The sequence below is a fragment of the Erithacus rubecula genome, assembly GCF_903797595.1.
Source record: "Erithacus rubecula genome assembly, chromosome: 12".
Taxonomy (NCBI): domain Eukaryota; kingdom Metazoa; phylum Chordata; class Aves; order Passeriformes; family Muscicapidae; genus Erithacus; species Erithacus rubecula.
Window position 1 is genome coordinate 12,504,492 of NC_136664.1, and position 19,898 is coordinate 12,524,389.

Sequence of the window (19,898 nt, forward strand, 5' to 3'; positions counted from 1 at the left end):
GCCTGGTGACTGTAGTTGGCAGGCACGAGGAGGGCGCGTGTGGCAGCCTACACGCACAGTCGGGGATTTTTTTATTAGTTTGTTTTAGTAAAAACTGAAGTAGGAAAGTGAAATGTTTTATAAGGACGGTGTATCTCAAGAACTGGCTTCTTTTTGGAATCTCCAAATGTTTGTGTGGCTAGCGCCTTCCATCCTTTATATGAACTTTATTTTTGCTTCATTCTGTGGTTTAGTTTGATATCAGACTAGTGACATTTTTTGCTCAACATCTCTGCATTTGTTGGAATTAGGATATTTGAACTCACTGTCTTCTGTTTCTTGTTAACAATTCTGTTAATGAAAGCTGACAACATCTTATGTATTTTTCCTAAAATGACTGTGGGGCTGCTGATGTTGGTGCTGTGTTTCTTTGTGGTAATATGGAATTATAAAATATTTTTCAAAGCTTCATATTGAGCAAAGGAAATAGTTATTAAAACAGAGGCTGGGCCATTTTTAGTTTTTCCTTAACTTGATTATTTTGTGATGTCTTGAGATCTCCAGTGGTGATTTTCCCGGGCTTTAAAATATTTGTTTGATTTTGTACCAAGAGGGCAACATTGCCTTTTATGCAAGGAAACATGGTAATGGTGCAGATCTCTTCTCTGATTTTCCTGAGCTCTCCCAAATCTGATGCTTTTATTCCACCTAGATGTTCAACTCTGCCTTTGAGCAGCCTTTCATTCTGTTACAGTTTTGAGACAGAACTGAAGGATTTCTTTAATGGAGACATTACTTAAAATCATCTTGATGTAGCATTTAACAGACCCACAAATTCACAGGTGATCACTTAACACTGTAGCTTTCTGAAATGTTTGTATTGCTTCATTGCGCATTGTGTTTCGCTTTCTTTATTCATTGTTTATTGCTTTACAGTACAGTGAGCAGGTGTTAAACCTGCTAAAGAAAAATGCTTTTTATTAACACTACATGTTGGCATATTTGTGAATTATGTTTGCAAATATATTTTTATTTCTCTTTCTCAAACCTCCTTTCAAAATCAAGAGGGTTTGTTGGGGATTTTTTTTTTAGTTGATTTTTTTTTTAATGCTGTAGTAGCAGAAGCCCATAGTGTTGTTGAGAGCTTTGTCCTTATTTCACAGATGCACTGGGAATTGTTTTTAATCTCCTTTCTGCTTTCCCATTACAGATGGTGATGACGACCCACAACTCTCCTGGGTGGCTTCATCTCCCTCCAGCAAAGATGTTGCATCACCCACTCAGATGATAGGAGATGGGTGTGATCTCGGCATCGGGGAGGAGGAAGGGGGGACTGGCCTGCCGTATCCCTGTCAGTTTTGTGATAAATCCTTCATTCGCCTGAGCTACCTTAAAAGGCACGAGCAGATCCACAGTGACAAACTACCTTTCAAATGCACCTACTGTAGCCGGCTTTTTAAGCACAAGAGGAGTAGGGATCGCCACATAAAGCTTCACACAGGGGATAAAAAGTACCATTGCCACGAATGCGAGGCTGCATTCTCCCGCAGCGACCACCTCAAAATCCACCTGAAAACCCACAGCTCCAGCAAACCATTCAAGTGTACTGTGTGTAAGCGTGGGTTTTCATCTACCAGCTCATTGCAGAGTCACATGCAAGCTCATAAAAAGAACAAGGAACATATGGCAAAGACTGAGAAAGAGGTGAAGAAGGATGATTTTATGTGTGATTACTGTGAAGAGACATTCAGTCAGACTGAAGATTTGGAGAAGCACGTAATGACACGCCACCCACAGCTTTCCGAGAAGGCAGATTTGCAGTGTATTCATTGCCCTGAAGTATTTGTAGACGAAAACTCGCTGCTCTCACACATTCATCAAGCCCATGCCAACAAAAAACACAAGTGCCCTATGTGCCCAGAGCAATTTTCTTCAGTTGAGGAAGTCTATTGCCACTTGGACAGCCACAGACAACCTGACTCCAGCAACCACAGCATCAGCCCTGACCCAGTCCTGGGGAGTGTGGCGTCCATGAGCAGCGCAACGCCCGACTCCAGCGCGTCGGTGGAAAGAGGTTCCACCCCAGATTCGACCTTAAAGCCTTTGAGAGGACAAAAGAAAACCAGGTCTGTTGACAGAGAGGAAGGCCAGAACTGGTCTAAAGTTACTTACAGCTGCCCCTACTGTTCGAAGCGTGACTTCAACAGCCTTGCTGTTCTGGAGATCCATCTGAAGACCATTCATGCAGACAAACCTCAGCAAAGCCACACGTGCCAGATCTGCCTTGATTCCATGCCTACACTGTACAACTTGAATGAACACGTGAGAAAAGTGCACAAAAACCATGCCTATCCCATGATGCAGTTTAGCAACATTTCTGCCTTTCATTGTAATTACTGCCCGGAGATGTTTGCAGATATCAATAGCTTGCAGGAACACATCCGCATTACTCACTGCGGCCCAAACGCTACCCCTCAAGATGGCAACAATGCTTTCTTCTGTAACCAGTGCTCCATGGGCTTTCTGACTGAAGCTACCTTGACTGAGCACATCCAGCAGACTCACTGCAATGTAGGAAATTCAAAATTGGATTCCCCTGTCATTCAGCCAACACAGTCTTTTATGGAAGTTTATTCATGCCCTTATTGCACAAACTCCCCCATTTTTGGCTCCATCCTGAAGCTTACAAAGCATATTAAAGAAAACCACAAGAACATTCCTCTGGCACACAATAAGAAGTCAAAAGCAGAGCAGAGTCCAGTTTCTTCTGATGTTGAAGTCTCTTCCCCTAAAAGGCAGCGGCTTTCTGCAAGCGTAAACTCAGTGTCTAATGGTGAATACCCATGTAATCAGTGTGATCTAAAGTTCTCAAATTTTGAAAGTTTTCAGACCCATTTAAAGTTGCATTTGGAGTTGCTGTTGAGGAAACAGTCTTGCCCTCAGTGTAAAGAAGACTTTGATTCCCAGGAGTCTCTTCTGCAACATCTCACCGTACATTACATGACAACTTCCACTCATTATGTATGTGAGAGCTGTGACAAACAGTTTTCTTCAGTGGATGATTTGCAGAAGCATTTGTTGGACATGCATACTTTTGTGTTGTATCACTGCACCCTTTGCCAAGAAGTTTTTGATTCCAAGGTATCTATCCAAGTGCATCTGGCAGTCAAGCATAGCAATGAAAAGAAGATGTATCGTTGCACGGCCTGTAACTGGGATTTTAGGAAGGAGGTGGATCTCCAGATCCATGTGAAGCACAGTCATTTGGGTAATCCATCAAAGTCTCACAAATGTATCTTCTGTGGTGAGACCTTCAGCACAGAGGTAGAACTGCAGTGCCACATCACAACCCACAGCAAAAAATACAACTGCAAGTTTTGTAGCAAAGCTTTTCATGCCATCATCTTGCTTGAAAAGCACTTGCGGGAAAAACATTGTGTTTTTGATGCTAGCGCTGAGAATGGTACAGCTAATGGCATGACCCCAACAAGTAAGAAGACAGAAGGGGCAGATATCCAGAACATGTTAATGAAGAATCCAGATACTTCCAACAGTCATGAAGCCAGTGAGGATGATGTGGATGCGTCTGAGCCCATGTATGGCTGTGACATTTGTGGGGCTGCCTACACTATGGAGGTCCTCCTGCAGAACCATCGTTTGAGAGATCATAACATCAGGCCTGGGGAGGATGACTGTTCTAGGAAGAAAGCAGAGTTCATCAAAGGTAGCCACAAGTGTAATATCTGCTCAAGGACCTTTTTCTCAGAAAATGGCCTGAGAGAGCACATGCAGACCCATCGAGGCCCAGCTAAGCACTACATGTGCCCCATCTGTGGGGAGCGCTTCCCATCACTCCTGACCCTGACTGAGCACAAAGTCACTCACAGCAAGAGTCTGGATACAGGGACGTGTCGGATCTGCAAAATGCCACTGCAGAGCGAGGAGGAATTCATCGAGCACTGCCAGATGCATCCAGATCTCAGAAACTCCCTCACTGGGTTTCGCTGCGTTGTCTGCATGCAGACGGTCACCTCTACCCTGGAGCTGAAAATTCACGGGACGTTCCATATGCAGAAATTGGCAGGAAACTCTGCAACCTCGTCCCCTAACGGCCAGGCCTTGCAAAAACTCTACAAGTGTGCGCTGTGCTTGAAGGAGTTCCGGAATAAGCAGGACTTGGTAAAGTTGGATGTGAACGGCCTTCCCTATGGCCTGTGTGCTGGATGCATGACCAGGAGCACCAACGGACAGTCTTCGAGCTTGACTCCACAGGACGTGAGTGAGAGGCCATGTGGCAGCCTGAGGTGTCCAGAGTGTAGTGTCAAATTTGAAAGTGCTGAAGACCTAGAGAGCCACATTCAGGTAGACCACCGAGACCTGACACCTGAGACCAGTGGCCAAAGGAAAGGTACCCAGACGTCCCCTGTTCCCAGAGTAAGTACAGCTGAACTTTAAAGTGTCTGAGGGATAAAATGTAGACCTTCAATGTGATAACTGATCTAATATTTCTTTTTTTTTTCTAATTGTCACTTTATCAAATCACTTGTGCTACTAAAAACCCTTAGTAAAACAGGAGGAAAGGTAGAACAATCAGAAGTTGCTCGGCCTCACAGTTGCCTTGATTCCTACTAGCAGTGCATCAGATTTTTTGCCACAGAGCCACCCTAGATTTACCTAGAGAGAGTTGAGACACTTGGGCAGTGAGGATTGAGTTTGTCCAAGAATTCTGATTCTACTGAACTGGCAGATCTGGAAAAGCTGGGGTAGTTCAATGAAAAAAAGGAGATACTACAAAAAAATTAAACCTGTCATATTTGAGGAGTGAAATTATTTCTTATCAAGGAAACAGTAATTAACAGGAGGATATAGGTGCTTGTGAGGGAATATGTAGTGAGTTCCATCCAGTCCCCCAAATTCTCACCTAAACCAAACTTCTGTGCTAAAGAACTTGTCCCTAGGAGTGTCTGTCAGAGTGAATGTTTTGAGGTTACTGGGAGGTCTGTGTGTATTTGTGTGAGTTTGTTTGTGTGTGTGTATGATTTTAAAAGTGACTTTAAAAGAATATACTTCATGGCCCTTCTTGTAGGGGCCAGTAGAGGATAAGTAGTTTCTTAGCAAGTCTGGACATTGTCTAATGCAGATTACATAAAAGTGTGCTGTCCTTGACTCATTGCAGATAGCCTGGTTTCCCATTTCTTAGCTTACAAGTTACTCAGGAACATGCAGATCCAAGTAAGGTTCCAGAAGCCTACTCAGGAGATTAATATCATTTGCAGTTTATAGTCTTTTTAAATTATTTGTTGACGTTTTGGTTCAAGAATGGGCCAAGTCAGTCCTTCCTCTGTCAGGAACAGATGGAATGAGAAGTGGATTTTGGAAATCTTCTCAGGAGACCAACAGCAGACACATCTGAGTATTGATATCATCTGACATTTTTAATTAAACATGATGGGGTGAGATTTTCAAAAGTATCTAAGGAAATTAGGCACCCAACTCCTAATGAATAATTCCAGCCGTAGATGCCTGTTTATGTCAATCTGCTAATTAAAGCACCCACAAACACATCTTACTGAATTAAAAGCACCTGAAAATACCATCCATTCAACTAGAACACCAGAGGCTCAGTAAGAGAAGGCCCTAAGTATGTCCTGAGGACTTGGGCTGAGGTGGCTCCAAGGGAGCTGGTGTGGGTTGTGTCCCTGGCAGGAAATGTTGTCCCTGCTCCATGTGGGGCAGCAGTGTCTGCCTGAGCTGGGTGGGACATGGCCATGCTGGAGCAGTGCCCCATCCAGCCTCCTGAGCCAATCCCACAGAAACTTGATTTCATTTCTTGTTTTCTCTCTTTCGGTAAAACCACTGGATATTGTTCCCTTTGGGTGTGACTAAACCTCCAGGCACATGCAAATCATTTTGCAGAAGAATGAGGAATGGAAATATCCCTCCTTTGGTGTGATACCTAGGTCTGGCTAGGTTATTGTCCTTCTTCCTCCTCAGGACTTTATTTTCTTCTAAATTCTTGAGAAGTACCTCTGTTCCATTGGTTGGACTAATTCGTGTTGCTGCATCTGTGGAATTACCTTTCCCTTCCTATCAGCTAGCAGAACATTGCCATTTTCTGTCTTATTTCTTGCTTTAACTCTTTCTTTGCTGTGACAGCTTCCAGACTTGTTCTCTCAGGGGAAAATTTTAAGTTCTTCAATAAGGTAAATGCTTTGAATTTCATCACCTGAGAGAATTTCTGAGTTTCTTTATAGAAGATAATGAAAAATCAGCATTTGTGATGATGGCAAATGGTACCTTACTGGTGTCTGTGGCCTCCACATATGCTAATGTCAGAGATAAGCATCCTAGGAATATATATATTGTTATTAGGAATAGCTCATTATCTTATCCTTCATTATAAGTACAAGACCTGAATCTGATATCAGTTCACTAGGAAACTATTGGTGTTTTACTCAGGGTTCTGAAGGCAATGAGTGCCCTTTGTGTTTGCCTAGTAGAGGGATTCTTTTCAAAGAATTATACTGGCTTTTAAATGGTGATACATCTCTGCACTCAAGAACAGTGTTTACTTAACTTCATTGGCTTCATAGCAAAACTAAGCAAGTTGAACATGAACTCTCTTGTCATTTTGTTAGTGTGCTGCACACAGGTAAAACACCACTTTAATGGAGCAATCTCTAGTGCAGAGTGCATGTAGAGTGATCTGCATGCGTTCAGAGAAGAGCTACTTCGCACAACTCTTGAGTATTTCTACATTTCATTTTTTAAACACCTTATTTACTTTTCTTAAATAGAAAAGCAGTTGAAGATTATTAGGACAAGGTACAAGCAGAAGGAACATACAGGTAGATTAGTTTTTTAAGTAGTGGGTATATATTTCAGAATAAATAAGAATAAACAGAATGAAATCTAAGCAAATGTAAAAGATGATAACAACATATAAAATTTGTAACTTCTTTATATGTTAGAAGTAGCTCTACCAGCCATTATTTACTTTTTGATAGAATTGTGGAAACGTAAAGGAATTTCAGGAAAAAAAAACTTAAATGGGGGTTTAACACCAAAGTGAAGGAAAGGGATAAAATAAATATTAGTCCTTGATAAATAAAGAGTATTTGGGAAGAAAAAAAGAACAGGAGAAACTGAACAATTAGTTTTTACTGTATGTATTTAAGTTTGTGTATATATGGAAGTGTATATAGCACTACAAATGAAGTATCATTATTTTCTTATATTATGGTTTGGTTTTTTACTATTGAATTATTTGAGGTTTTATTCTGAAGATCAGTAAAAGACAGCTAGAGGAACATTGAAAAATATTCAGAATTGCTTGGCAAGCTTGGTTTTTTAATCCATAAGAATGAAAGCAATAAAGCACATAACCCTCGAAAATCCTGCTGTATTCTGTCTTCCTCACATTTTTAGTATGGCCCACAAACAGGAGGAAATACCTGTACATTGATTATGCTTGTTTCTAGGATGCTTGCCTAGGATCCATTCACGTTGATCAACAAGACAGATTTCCAGACAGACACAGTTTTTGCAGTGTGTATATGGCAACATCCTCTTTGGAGGAATTGTTTTTAGGAGTTTTAAGACAAGTCAATGGTCTTCTTCAAGGGACATCACTAGGAGAAATAAATAAAATAGATCTTAGTAGCAAAAGGTTTCTCTAACATCCAGTTTTATTTAATTCATATAGTTTTGTGTGAGCTATTCTGTTTGGATAGGACTGAAAGTGTTTTTCCATATGAGCGGCACAGTTAAAGTTATTCCAGTCTCTGACACAAGTATAGTTCAAGGCCTTTTATATATTACATTAAGATCTCATCTGAGGTGCTACTTTCCTGTTTTTCTGAATATCTTTCTGTGTGTAGCAGCTTTAGAATACATTTTATTAATTCATTTTCACATGCCTTCTAGAGGAATGTGCATATCTTATGAAACATAACTAATTGTTTAGTATTGAGATTTTTCATTTCCTAATACTGCAAGCAGTCACATTTCAAGCTGTTCTTTCTCTTACATAGAGGTATCTTTATTTTTTATCACAGGTATCATGAAAAATGCTTGTTTAACATTGACACTGGCAAATGTTTAGACTTCTGTTTTCATCTTGAATGGGGTTCCTATTTTTAGCCCACCTAAGGTTATTTTGAGTGAAGAAGGAAAGGAGATAGAATAGAAAGTTGGAAGAATAAACCCTATTGTATTCCTTTATTTGGTTTCTTTTCTCCTGCACCCTTTCTTGGACTCAGCTCCTTCTCTTTGTTCTCCCCCACAGCCCTTCTCTTCCCTTGTAAATCCCCTTGAATGGAGGAATATTTTCTTTGTAGAACAGGAAACTGTTTCCAGATTTAAAGGAGGATAGTCTGGAAAACCCATGGGAACAATAGATACTTCAGAAAAGAAAACAGAACCCTCTGTTGTTATTACTACAATTGTGTGCCAAGACTAGAATTAAATGTCTTGCATTTGTGGGGAATGAGCTCTCAGCTGAAGGCCTGCTCATCTGGTCTCTTTTATCACCTAGATGCCATCACCTAGACTCTGTTAGCTCCTCAGAGTGTGGGCACTTTTGTTGTCACCACTTGTGAAGATAAAACTTTAAAAAAAGGTAACTGATCCATTAATAGTGTTCATAAAGCAGAAAAATGGTAATAGATCATATTTGATACCAAATCTAATTCAAGTTTTATTGAAACTAGTGCTCCCTATTTACTGATAATGAAATAATGTTTTGTGAGGTTCTTTTAAAGGCAGTTATTAACGAGCCAAAAATCAGTTCTTCCACCTCTTGCATGTACACTTGGGTGCTAATCTAGCTATAGTTATTTTGAGACCTGTAGAGGCCTCTTATTACCCTCACTCCATGTCAAGTGGGGTGCCCAGTCACAGGAGCCATCACCTTGCCTGAGCTGCTTGTCTGCATGCACAGGTCTCAGCTGAGGCTGAAGGTAGCACAGAGAGGAAATCTGAAATCTGCTGAGGGTTCCTCATGCCAAGCAGAGGGTTTTATAAGATTGTGAAATGCTGTGGAGGAGTTAGCACTGGAGACATCCTGTCTCCAGATCTGTTAGTAAGTAGCTTTCAGAAGCACCAAAATCAATTTAAAAATGAATCATTTGTCTGTGTTAATATAACTTTGAAGGTTTGAAATAGAGTCAGGCTGAAATACTGTCCTCTAGCTAGTTACTGAGGGAGCCCTTGTAGCTGAGATAAGCATTGGACAAGGCACAGAACTCAGCTTTGAAGTTTTAAAGAAGAGGAAAGTTTCAAGTTTAAAAGGTGACCATGTGACCACAAGAATCAGTCACTACCCAATCCTATTTTGCTCTTTCAAGGTTTTTTGTGTTTTGTTTTTGAAGTTAGGAGCTCTCAGCGTGTGTGTGCCAGTGTGTTTGAGAGGACATGTGTATGTACGTGTGCTGTGCTCGTCTGCCAGAAGAGATTCCCCAGAAAGAGTGCTGCAGAAATCCAGCTGCTTTTCCATTAGCAGCCTTGATTTCCAAATGAACTCCAGGAGGATAGTTTCTTGAGCTGCCTAGGGATAACTAGCCAATCCAAACTATTTCCTTTTATATGGTTGGCTGTGTCAGCTTTCGGCCAATGGAGTATAGCCTTCTTCCTATTATTATGTTAATCACCCATTGTTGTTTTAGCCTAGAAAACCCTGCCTAAGCAAACACACACTGCTACAGAATTCATGGAATATGTCTAACTTCCATAGGCATAGGTGCATTTGTTATTAGGGTGTTACAGTCTGTTCATTAACCTCCAGCAGGCTACCTTGTTGCCATTGATGACATGGGAAGTAGTTAAGCTCTTGGTAGCACCTAATTTGTTCTTTCCTCAGCAGGTGCTTGAGGAAATTGGATCCCATGCACAGGGGGGGTGACAACAACTCCTCCGTTTAACTCAAAACTTCTGACTTATTACTGCTGTCCTAAAAATGGGGTTCTACATCTGGGTATGGGGTGGAGGCTGAAGAAAAAGTAATGTGCATCTGAAAGTACCCTCAAAAATATTTTTCTTCAGAAGGTTAAGAGGGTGTTGTTCACTGAATTGGGTTTCTCAGGGCTGTTGGTTTGGGGTTCTCATCCATCCCTTGTGGCCAGCATGCAGAGCTTTCATGTGTGTTCTGCTGCCACCAGCTTTGGCTTTGGGGATACAGACCTCATGCTTGTGCCTTGTGGCAATTGTTGCAGTAGGAATTATTCCCCAGAAACAAGTAGGCACAAAAGGTCCAATTTTTCTAAATTACACATCAAAAAATGTCAATTTAGATAGCATATTCCCATGCAGTAAATAAGCATGTACATCAAACCAAAGCACCATACTTCTGCTTTGGGAAATAAGAGTTTTTGCAAGTGTACAAAAGCTTAGGTTTTTTTTTTTTTTTTGCTTTTTTTTTTTTCTGAGTTGGACATCCAAGTTATCAACATGCATTTTAATTTCTGCAAATAGTTTCTTGGATTTTTTTCCTACCACATTGTACAAGTACACTCATCACTGTAAATGTGAGTGCAAACCCCATTTTCCCTGTTTGAATAAATGGTTCATGTAATTGCCTCTTCACACTGTCTCCTGACTTCTGTAGCTAGGCCTCCCTGGTATGACTTTGAGATGGAGAAAATATAAACAGATTGTACCAGGAAACAGTTTTTTGTGGTAATGCAGTTTTTTTCAAGATTTCTGATTAGAGACCATTACAAAATGCATTTTTTTCCTTCACTTATCCAAGTAACTATAGGTGCTCTGCCTACTCTATTTTGAGTTTAATGAAAGGTGGAATTTTTTGAGAAAGTTGATCTTACTATGAAAACAGTTACTCTTCTGTCTTTTATTTCACTCTGGGGGAATTTCACTGCAATGGATTAAATGACAGGTGCAATCTCATTGTGGCTCAGGTATTCAGTCAGATTTTCAAGTAGTGTTATTTGAAATTTTTAAAGTTGAAATTAAAATTTCTCCTAAAGCAGGTTGTTAATTAGAGGTTGTGTTTATGGTCCCAGAAAAGCCTGCTCTGGGGATATATGGGTGAAAAAAAGCCTCAGTGGAGGGAATTTGAATCACATAACATGCTATATTCATGATCACACTTGCCTTATGCTACAGTGCAGTTTTCTCTAATCTCTTTTTGGTTATTAAACAGAAAAAGACCTATCAATGCATCAAGTGCCAGATGACCTTTGAGAATGAGAGAGAGATACAAATCCATGTCGCTAACCATATGATTGGTAAGATTCTTTACACTAGGCCACTCATTGGCTGCTTGTTTTTTTGCTACTCGTTGACATTCACTACTCTAATAACTTGTTAGTATTCATGCTGTAATTAATTTTTTTATTTTTCAAGGAAAATGATTTTGATGTAATGATTCTTCACTTCAAAGCTTTTTAAATATGTGGTTATAAAAGTGTTACTGCTGAGCTTTTTCCTTATCCTTTTGAGTCCTCGTGTAGCATTTTCATTTATATTAAAATCAAACTTTTGACAGTATCTTCCATTTGATAGCATAAATTTCTCTCTATCTGTGTAAAAAGTGCTTGCCAGTTGTCAACCACTTAGGAGCAATTATGTTTCAATTTTGTATGTCATGACATTGAATAGATGTAACTGCTAGCATTTTCCCAGCTAAGTGTGGTGGATTCCTGAGGAACATTGTCAAAACAAAACACTTATGGAGTTATTTCAGTGGGTTTTTTCTACTTTTTCCTACAATTCTGGACTTCATAAAGTTCAGCTTTTCAGACATACAAATGTTTTAAAAATCAATGCTTTCTGCCTTCTGTGACAGTCCTGTCTCAGGTGTTAAAAGCATTGTTGTAATCTGATGGGTTGTATTTCTGCTGCAGCTGTATGGTTGCTTCTCTGATGAACACAAAAAAAAGTTTTTCCCTGTATGGACAGATGTTATAAATATATGTGTTGGCCCAAGAGGTCAGTTTATTTTGGTGCATAGACCACAATAAGATACTTACACATGCCACTGTAAGCATGTGTTGGATGAGACCCTTCAAGGACCAAGCAGTGCTCTCTGTGTCTCATACATTCCTATGCAGCATTTATCTCTCATAAGCATAATGATTTTCCTTCAGCAATTTTACATTTAGGAAATTATTCTCCCATCAATTCAGCTATGTAACTCCTATTAGCTTTGAAGTGGATTATGCCTAAATATCAGAGAGAGAGAAATATGGACTGACACAGTCTTCAAACCCCTACCCCCAAATGAAAAACATACGTCAGTCACAATAATTTTCATCCAAGAGCCAGGCAGGAGTTTAACTTTAATGTCAAGAAGGTTAAGATAAAGATATCTAAAAATGTTTGCTTTTGTAGCAGGTGTTAATGTAATCTCTCGTTTGCAAGCTTGAAGAGTGAGATCCTTGTTAATTGGACCATGGTGATTTCATGTAGCTCCCTCCTAGATTTTAAGAAAGGAGTCCTTAGCAAGCTTAGCATTTGTTTCAACTTAATTTGTGATCCAGTTGCTAAAAGAAGTGATTTTTTAAGTACAAAAGTAATGAAATGCTGAGTTAAGGTTCTTCTTGATTCAAGGGGAATTATTTTTTTTTTCTTTTGGAAAAATGTAATTTCTTCATTTTACAGTAACTGATATGTGAAGTTTATGTATATGCCCATATTTGTGCTGTCTGGAATAATATGCAATTATACACATGACCTCACAACGTTCTTATAATTGAAAAACAGAGGTGTAGAAGGCATAGGAGGCCGTGAAAATTGTGCTGTTATTTGTGAAAACTGTACCCATTTTTTCCTTGAAGCTGTACATCAGTTACTTTAATATTTGGAAGAACTCTATATGGTACAAAAGTGCTTTGGGCCCAGTTCTGTACACCTAGAACATTCCAGTGTCATATCTTCACATCCCTTTGCTGAGGTACAGACTGAGGATGGGCATTAATTTAAGGTCATCACCGCTTTTAATGGCTCCATTTAGGAAAGAGCAAAGTGTAGAAACCTTTAATATGGATCCAAACTTCCTCTCACTCTGGGCATCTTGGTTCACAAGGCTCCTGGACCCCCTCTCCTTCAGGACATGCAGCTGCTCACAAAAATGGTGCTTCCAGTGAGTTTGTTATTTGGTATTTGTTCTTTACTAGGAAATACTGAAGGGGAAAGGAGAAGCTTGATGTTAGCATTTCTCAAGCAATAAATGCTGTGCAGATTTTTGGTGTTTATTTACATAGTCCTGGGTTGGTAACAAGGAGAGTGACTAAGTGCCTGCTGTGCTTACTCCTGTCCCTCTTGGTCATAGCCTGAGTGCTGTGTTCCATTATTCAGGTCTTAGGACAGTCTGACATGTTCCTCCTTACTGCTTAGGCTGGTTTATCACTGATTAGGGGTGCAAGAGTTTCCCTTCTCTGTGTTAAGCCAAGTTTAGCCAGATGGGCAGCAGGAGAAAGAAACCAATACAGCTGTTTCTGCAGCCCAGGTCTAGTCCACAGGAATTGTTAATGTCATTGTTGTCAATTTAAGATCTACAGATGAGGGTTTATTTGTGCTGGGGGGACACTGAGGTTGCAGGGTGAACACGCAGTGTTTGGGAGCCAGGAGGAACTTACCCTCAGACCATGTGTCCTCAGAGCTTAGGGCTGGCCTCATCTCAATGAACTTGTATCTGTCTAAAGTTAAGGTGTCTAGTTTAATATAGTCATTGAGATGTTGTCTAGGGAAAATGAATGATTGATACCAATCTAAGATAAGAGTTTGAGTAGGATAAGCATTTCCAGGGAGAGATTTTTATCTCTCTTTTGAATTTGAGGAGAGCCAAGACAATGAAGTTAGCCTTGACATGTAATTTTTAGGTAAAAAATCCCTTGGCTTTGATAATCCAAGACCTCTCAGCAGCACTTTCTTCTCATACTTTGAGAAACACAAAATCAATAGCTGACATATCTTAAGCACTTGCTTGCAGTTTTATTCTGCTCAAGTCACTGTCAGCAAAGGAATCTCTGCTCTGTAGCAGCGATACCTTTTAAGTAGCAGGGTCCATAATATAATTTAAAAATTCAATTATTTCTGACATCATGGTTTTAAAAACTGCATCCATTTAAGTTGGCTGTGCCTCCCTCTTCAACCTCTCGGATTCCCAGTCTGGAGCTGGAGGCCCTGTTCATAATTCATGGGGGTAGGGGGTTTATTTTTTTCAAAGCAGTATGCAGGGAATTTCCAGCACTACTCCCACACACTGCTTTGAAAAATTACCCTGCTGCACTCTAGCCCTTCATATCCTGTGCACAAACACAGAGACACACTGGGTCCTTCCCGGGGTCCCCAGGGAAGGAGCAGGCTGGATCCATCCCCAGAGAGGGAAACGGGAGATGTTTTGCTTCAGTTGATGCTGGGGCCGGTAGGAGGGCTCTGTGTGGCAGCACAGACCTCCTCAGCTGGGGTTAGCCAGGAAGGGATCTGTTTAGGAAGGTTTTCAGCTGGGGGGGGGGGGGGATTTTGGGCTGGAATTTTTAGAGAGTAGTGGTCTTTGAAACATTGCACCAATTGGGGCTCCTTTGAAACATTTCCATGCCCACAGAAAGGGGATCCCCCTTTGAAACATTTACAGGCATTGGGGAGTCCACCTGGGACTATATCAAAAACTTTCAGTAGTTCCTGCTGCCTCTGTACTTGCTTGCCTCCTGTTGCGCTGACCTGGCAATGTTTAAAGCTTCTCCCCCTCCTCTCCCCACCTCGCTCTGCCTCTGATGTGCCGTCTCTGGTGGATGCAGGGGAGGATGGGCCTGCGGGCCCTGGGCTCTATGGGGGGCTCTGAGCAGCCATGGCAGCAGCCAAAGCATGGAAATCTGTCAGTGAGTGCAGCCTCTGCCCAGTGCCTGGGGGAGCTCTGGAACTTCGGTCTCCACCACAGGGCACTGCCAAGTCCTGTGCGAGCAGTGCTGCTCCCATCCTGCCCTGCCAAGGGAAACCCACTCACAGCCCTGCACAGGGAAATAAGGATTAGGCCCAGGGTTTTCCTCCTGGGTTTTTACAGCTGTGCTCTTCCCACAGCCAGGCTGGGTTCTCTAACTGCTATTTTTCAGGGTGCACATAATTCTACAGGTTTGTTCTGTGGGTTGGTCAGGTTGCCCATACCAGTGGAAGTGCCCTTGGATCCCTTACAGAGTTCTCAGCTTTTTGGATCAGAGAAGTGCACACAGCAGTACTTCTCTCTGTCTCAGTTAGATGAGGCATGTTTTCCATTTAACGTTCAGAGAAGATGAGCAACTGTCCCAACCCCTCTTTCTCCATTCTCCAAGAAAGTCTCCTGGCAAATGTGCACAGGAAACGCAACTGGGGCTCAGTTGTGCTGGAACAGGGAAAGTAATGATTCCTGGTTTGTGCTCCAACACGGGGATTGCTGTAACATTGCTCCTGCCTCTGTCTCCAAAGGAATGTGGGCTGTCCCAGTGCTCAGAGCTCAGCAGAGCCTGCCCTGCCCCAGTGCTGCTCCTTCCTCCCCCATGGAATGCCAGTGCTCCCCGCCAAGGCCAGCAATGGCACTGGGGAGCAGGAGGGGCACAGGCTGGAAGGGTTTGTGATGTGCCATGAGGCCCTGTCTGTGCCCTGGGAGCCGCTGGGACAGAGGGGAGTGCTGAACAGAAAACTTCCAGAAGTGACGGGGAAATTGTCCCGTGGTCCAGGTCTTGAACTGCAGCCTGGATAAACTCCTCTCTGTTTGATGGGATGGGGTTGACAAAGTTAAACACTGGGTTTGGGAGGGGTTTTTGAGTACTGCCAGCCACGGCATATCATACATCGTGTGCAGCGTTGGACTCCAAGGATCTTAATTACCTTTCCTGCCCTTAGAGATCATGTTTCAAGTTCTGGAAATACTCTGCCAGAATTAAACACGAAAGAGAAATGAAAACATCCATCCACACTTACATTTCTTTCAAATGCGTACAAGTATTTGAAACAAAACAATAGCCAACTATAGGTTTGTTATTTTGTTAACATTTTAAAATAACATATTTTAAAATAACAAAGTAAGTTGATGACTGGAAAAGGTCAAACTGCAATAATAACTACAGAAATAATTTTCTAAAAAGCAGCAATTTAGAAAACTCATTTTGTGTTCAAAAGAGTTAGCAGTTGATACCAAGCTCGGTGGCTGAGATGAAATCAGTACAGAGGTGAAGGGTCTGAGATCATACTCAAATCAAGCATAAATCAATATATTCCCAGTTATATTTTTGTTTCCTGTTTAAAAATGGAAGCAAACAGTTTTATCTTTAAATTTATGTTTCATAAAGTTTATAAACTTAGATCTTAACAAAATTGTTAATTTATATATTATATTAATAAAAATTCTGACTAATTTTGGATGGTCTTGAACTCCTTCCTGTCACAATAGATTCTGAGTGCATGTGTATGTGACAAGGATGTCATTTTTGCAGAACTGACTTTTTAGCCCTGGGCATCCTCAGATGAGGACATGAAGCATTTCTTATACTCAGGTCTGATCTTGTGAAGCACTTTGCTCCTCATTCTCATTGACTTGAGGACAGTTAATGCTTCTCAGAATTTCTCTTGCAATAAAACATATTTGCATGAAATAAATGTAGTCAATATTGGAAGATGTGCAGCTTTAATTCTTGTAAAATTCCTATTTCTTTAGATGTAAGGGCTTCTGTTAGGTAAAGTATGTACATGGTAGCAATGATGATGACATTGTAAAGCACTGTCTTAGTAATAGCTTTCAGCATTAAGGCAAATAAAAAGGTACCAGATTGTTTTTGAAGCATTACTTGCAAATTATCAACAGGAACATATTTCTGGACTCGACTGCTGAATTAATTATGGACATATTAGGAACTCAGAATTTTTTTTTTTTAAACTTTGATGTTTGTAAAGCATATTCCAAGTAATTGCTCTTTTAATGCAGAATTGAAGGTACAACCTTCTTATATTTACTCAGCGTTTGCTTCAATATCCAATCTTATGTGGACTTGCCTAATGAGCAATATGTACTAGACTTTTATTTTGTAGAACCTGCCTATTGAGAAAGACTAATTTTGGAAAAAGAATGTTAAGTGTGCTTACCCTAGGAGATGAACACATACTGGGTGTCTCCCTCCACATGCCCCAGGAGCCTTAATCCCAGGGACCTGTTGGGGTCCTGCTGGTGCTCCTTGAGAGATTTTGCCCAAGTGGAGCTTGCTGCTGGCTCAGGTTCCTGGGCACAGGCATCTGCTCATGCCAGTAAGGGTTTCCTTATTTTTATTTTCATTTTTTCCAACTCTAAGCCCTCAGTTCCTTGGTTTTTGTTGGGTTTTTTTGGGGGGTTTTTTTTTGGTGTTTTGCTTTTTTTTTTTGCATTCATTACTTTTAGCATTAGCCACACTTGCAAGTCATTAAAAGTTGTAATGAGTACAGTGTATTGAAGGCCAGAAATATTTGTTTTCCAACACTTTTTATCAGCCCCGCAGAAAGCCAGGTTGCCATTGCTGACAGACAGAAGCAGCTTCCTTTATTTAGTATAAGCAAAATTTGCCTTAATGGAATCTATTACTTAACTGGTTTCTTATTTGAAACTTCAAAACATTGTGTTTTTACTGTTCCTTCCTTTCTAAGGCTGGAAAATTGATTATACAAAATCTTAATAATTTTATCCAGTTGTCCTGTGCAGATGTGGCCTCCTGCAATTGTTATCCATGCATATTTTTTCACACAAATTACTCCATTTCATGAGAATGTATTTTGTTTTGCTTGTTTATCAGGAAAGAAATAACTTCTCCCTTAATGTATTCATTCACATATTCCTTTTGCATTTTTCATTTCATTTACAACTTGGTAATAGTAGTTCAGTTTTCACTGACATTTTTATAGCTGCTATGACAACATTTCTGTTTTGCATGATACATGCATAATGGGCAATGATCGCAGTGTTACATTGCTTTCATTCTTTCTTAACTATGTTAAGATTCCTTACAGCCTCCAAACTCAATTTTCATATGCAGTGATGATTATACCTGTTTAAACATTTTCCTGGTAGTTTCATATTTATTCATAAAGGGAGCAGTTGATAAAACACCTTTTCTGCAATCAGTCTGAGTTTTAAGTGTGATATTTCTTCAAAGTTATCATTAACAAGCACCTCAGTCTAGTCCCAGCCTTTCAACATCAGCTAGGCAGTGTAGCAAAAAATGCTATTTTCAGTAAACTTTACCCTGTGTAGAAATATTTTTTCTAATATGTAACTTGGTCTTCGTTTTATTAACTCACCCTGAAAACTGTTTCATGTTTGTATTTAAAAGTCTGCAGAGATAGTTTCTGCCTTATTCTCAGATGTTTTATATGCATATGGCAATGTATTTCTTAGTTCACAAACAAATTTCTTAGCCCCTCTTTGCTAATCTTGAGTCTGGAAAAGAGAGCATGTCCTCACCATATGGGGCTTGGGTTCTCTCTGCAGATGGTGAAATGACTCTGCTTTCTGGTGGAGAGGTCAGCACCCCTCTGTGTCCTACTTTTGAAGAGAAAACACCAGAATATTTCTTGGGGGTGGAGGAAGGGAAAAACCTGCCACCATTTCTAAATGCAGTCTTCAGACTTCATATAAATAATGTTTTCAAGACATTGTTCTCAGGTGAATTGTGGGGCTAATGTCTCCATTTGTTCTGTCCTTAAAATTCAGGTGTTAATTTCTCTATTTGAGCTTTTTAGCAAGTAACAGTTTTATCTGGATAATGTAGATGTTATCCCTCATTCTTCTTTATTCATGGGTTTGGAAATATCTCATACCAGTACCACTTTTTTTGACTGGCAGAAAACTTAGTGACTTTTTCTGAAAAATAGATTATATATGAGATGGGAATAAAGAAGAAAGGAATGAAGCTGGAAAGACCTCATACTTGGGTTAGCTAGGAATTGGCTTTGGCAGAGTTATAAAATACTCATTTTACCTCTTTGAGGGAACCTAGACAAGGTCCCAGACTGTTTCCAGTCATAGGAAAATGGGAGAAGAATGTGTTCAATATCAGTGATCTGTAGTTAATTCCTTTTCTGCTGATAAAATTCTGGATTTTACTCTTTCTGAATATGTGGTTCAGTATTCAGCACTTTTGAGCATTGACAAATGTTTATTTTTTCTTCTTGTGACTGCGGAACAGCCCTCTGGTGAATCAGTAAGGGTGTGCATATGCTGAACCCTAGCTCTGGTTATCAGAGAAAAAGGGTTTGTTCATATGATAAAAGTCCAGGTTTGTACCTCCTGTTAATTGGGAAGTAACAAAGTGAGGCAGTTTCACTGTTGCCTTTAATTATGGTTTAAAATCAACAGCATCCTTAATCTTCAGGAAGGTTTTATCAGGTCGCCTGGAACAGGAGGTTACCAACTGACATGACCCTTAAAAATTATTATTTCTGTTTTGTGATAGCTGGCAAGCAAGTCAAATCAGACACAGCCCTCCCTGGATGCTCTCTTTGGGGTACTGGCATCTTTCTTTTTTTAATTTGTGGAGGAAAACTTTGCTACCCTGAGGTTCCTTACACTGATTCCCATGAAAGAAACCCATGTAAACTTTTTAAGCACTTGTACCTTTTTCTTTTGTTTCAAGGCCCCTGGCACAGGTAAAGCCTTTGAACAACCAGTCTCTGCAGATGTGCTGCTTCCTTGTCACAGATTTAGTTCAATTTATTAGTAACTTTTGACAGCTTTGTGCCTTTTTAAGAATTGTAAGGGCTTTAATTGAATATTTTGACTTCTCAATGGATCTTTTGAGATCCACTGTGTGCCATTTAAAAAATTAAATTTCATTTTATGATGATTGCACAATAAGTTTGAGGTAGGGCACTTCTGGTTGTCCCTGTCAGACTTTCCTGTGGTAATGTCAAACTCTAAAGAAGTAGCAGATCATGGTTCTTTAAGAGGAAAATGTTTTGTCCTGTCA

General features: G+C 40.3%; 1 protein-coding gene across 4 annotated transcripts in view; it reads left to right on the forward strand.

The window, feature by feature from the left end:
* ZNF423 (zinc finger protein 423) overlaps positions 1 to 19,898 on the forward strand; it is a 228,128-nt gene that overhangs the window by 128,399 nt on the left and 79,831 nt on the right. For all 4 annotated transcript variants that reach the window (XM_079316105.1, XM_079316106.1, XM_079316107.1 and 1 more), the window contains 2 exons: positions 1,190 to 4,413; positions 11,138 to 11,222. In XM_079316105.1, the coding sequence (XP_079172231.1) occupies positions 1,190 to 4,413; positions 11,138 to 11,222 (3,309 nt within the window). The remainder of the gene's footprint in view (positions 1 to 1,189; positions 4,414 to 11,137; positions 11,223 to 19,898) is intronic.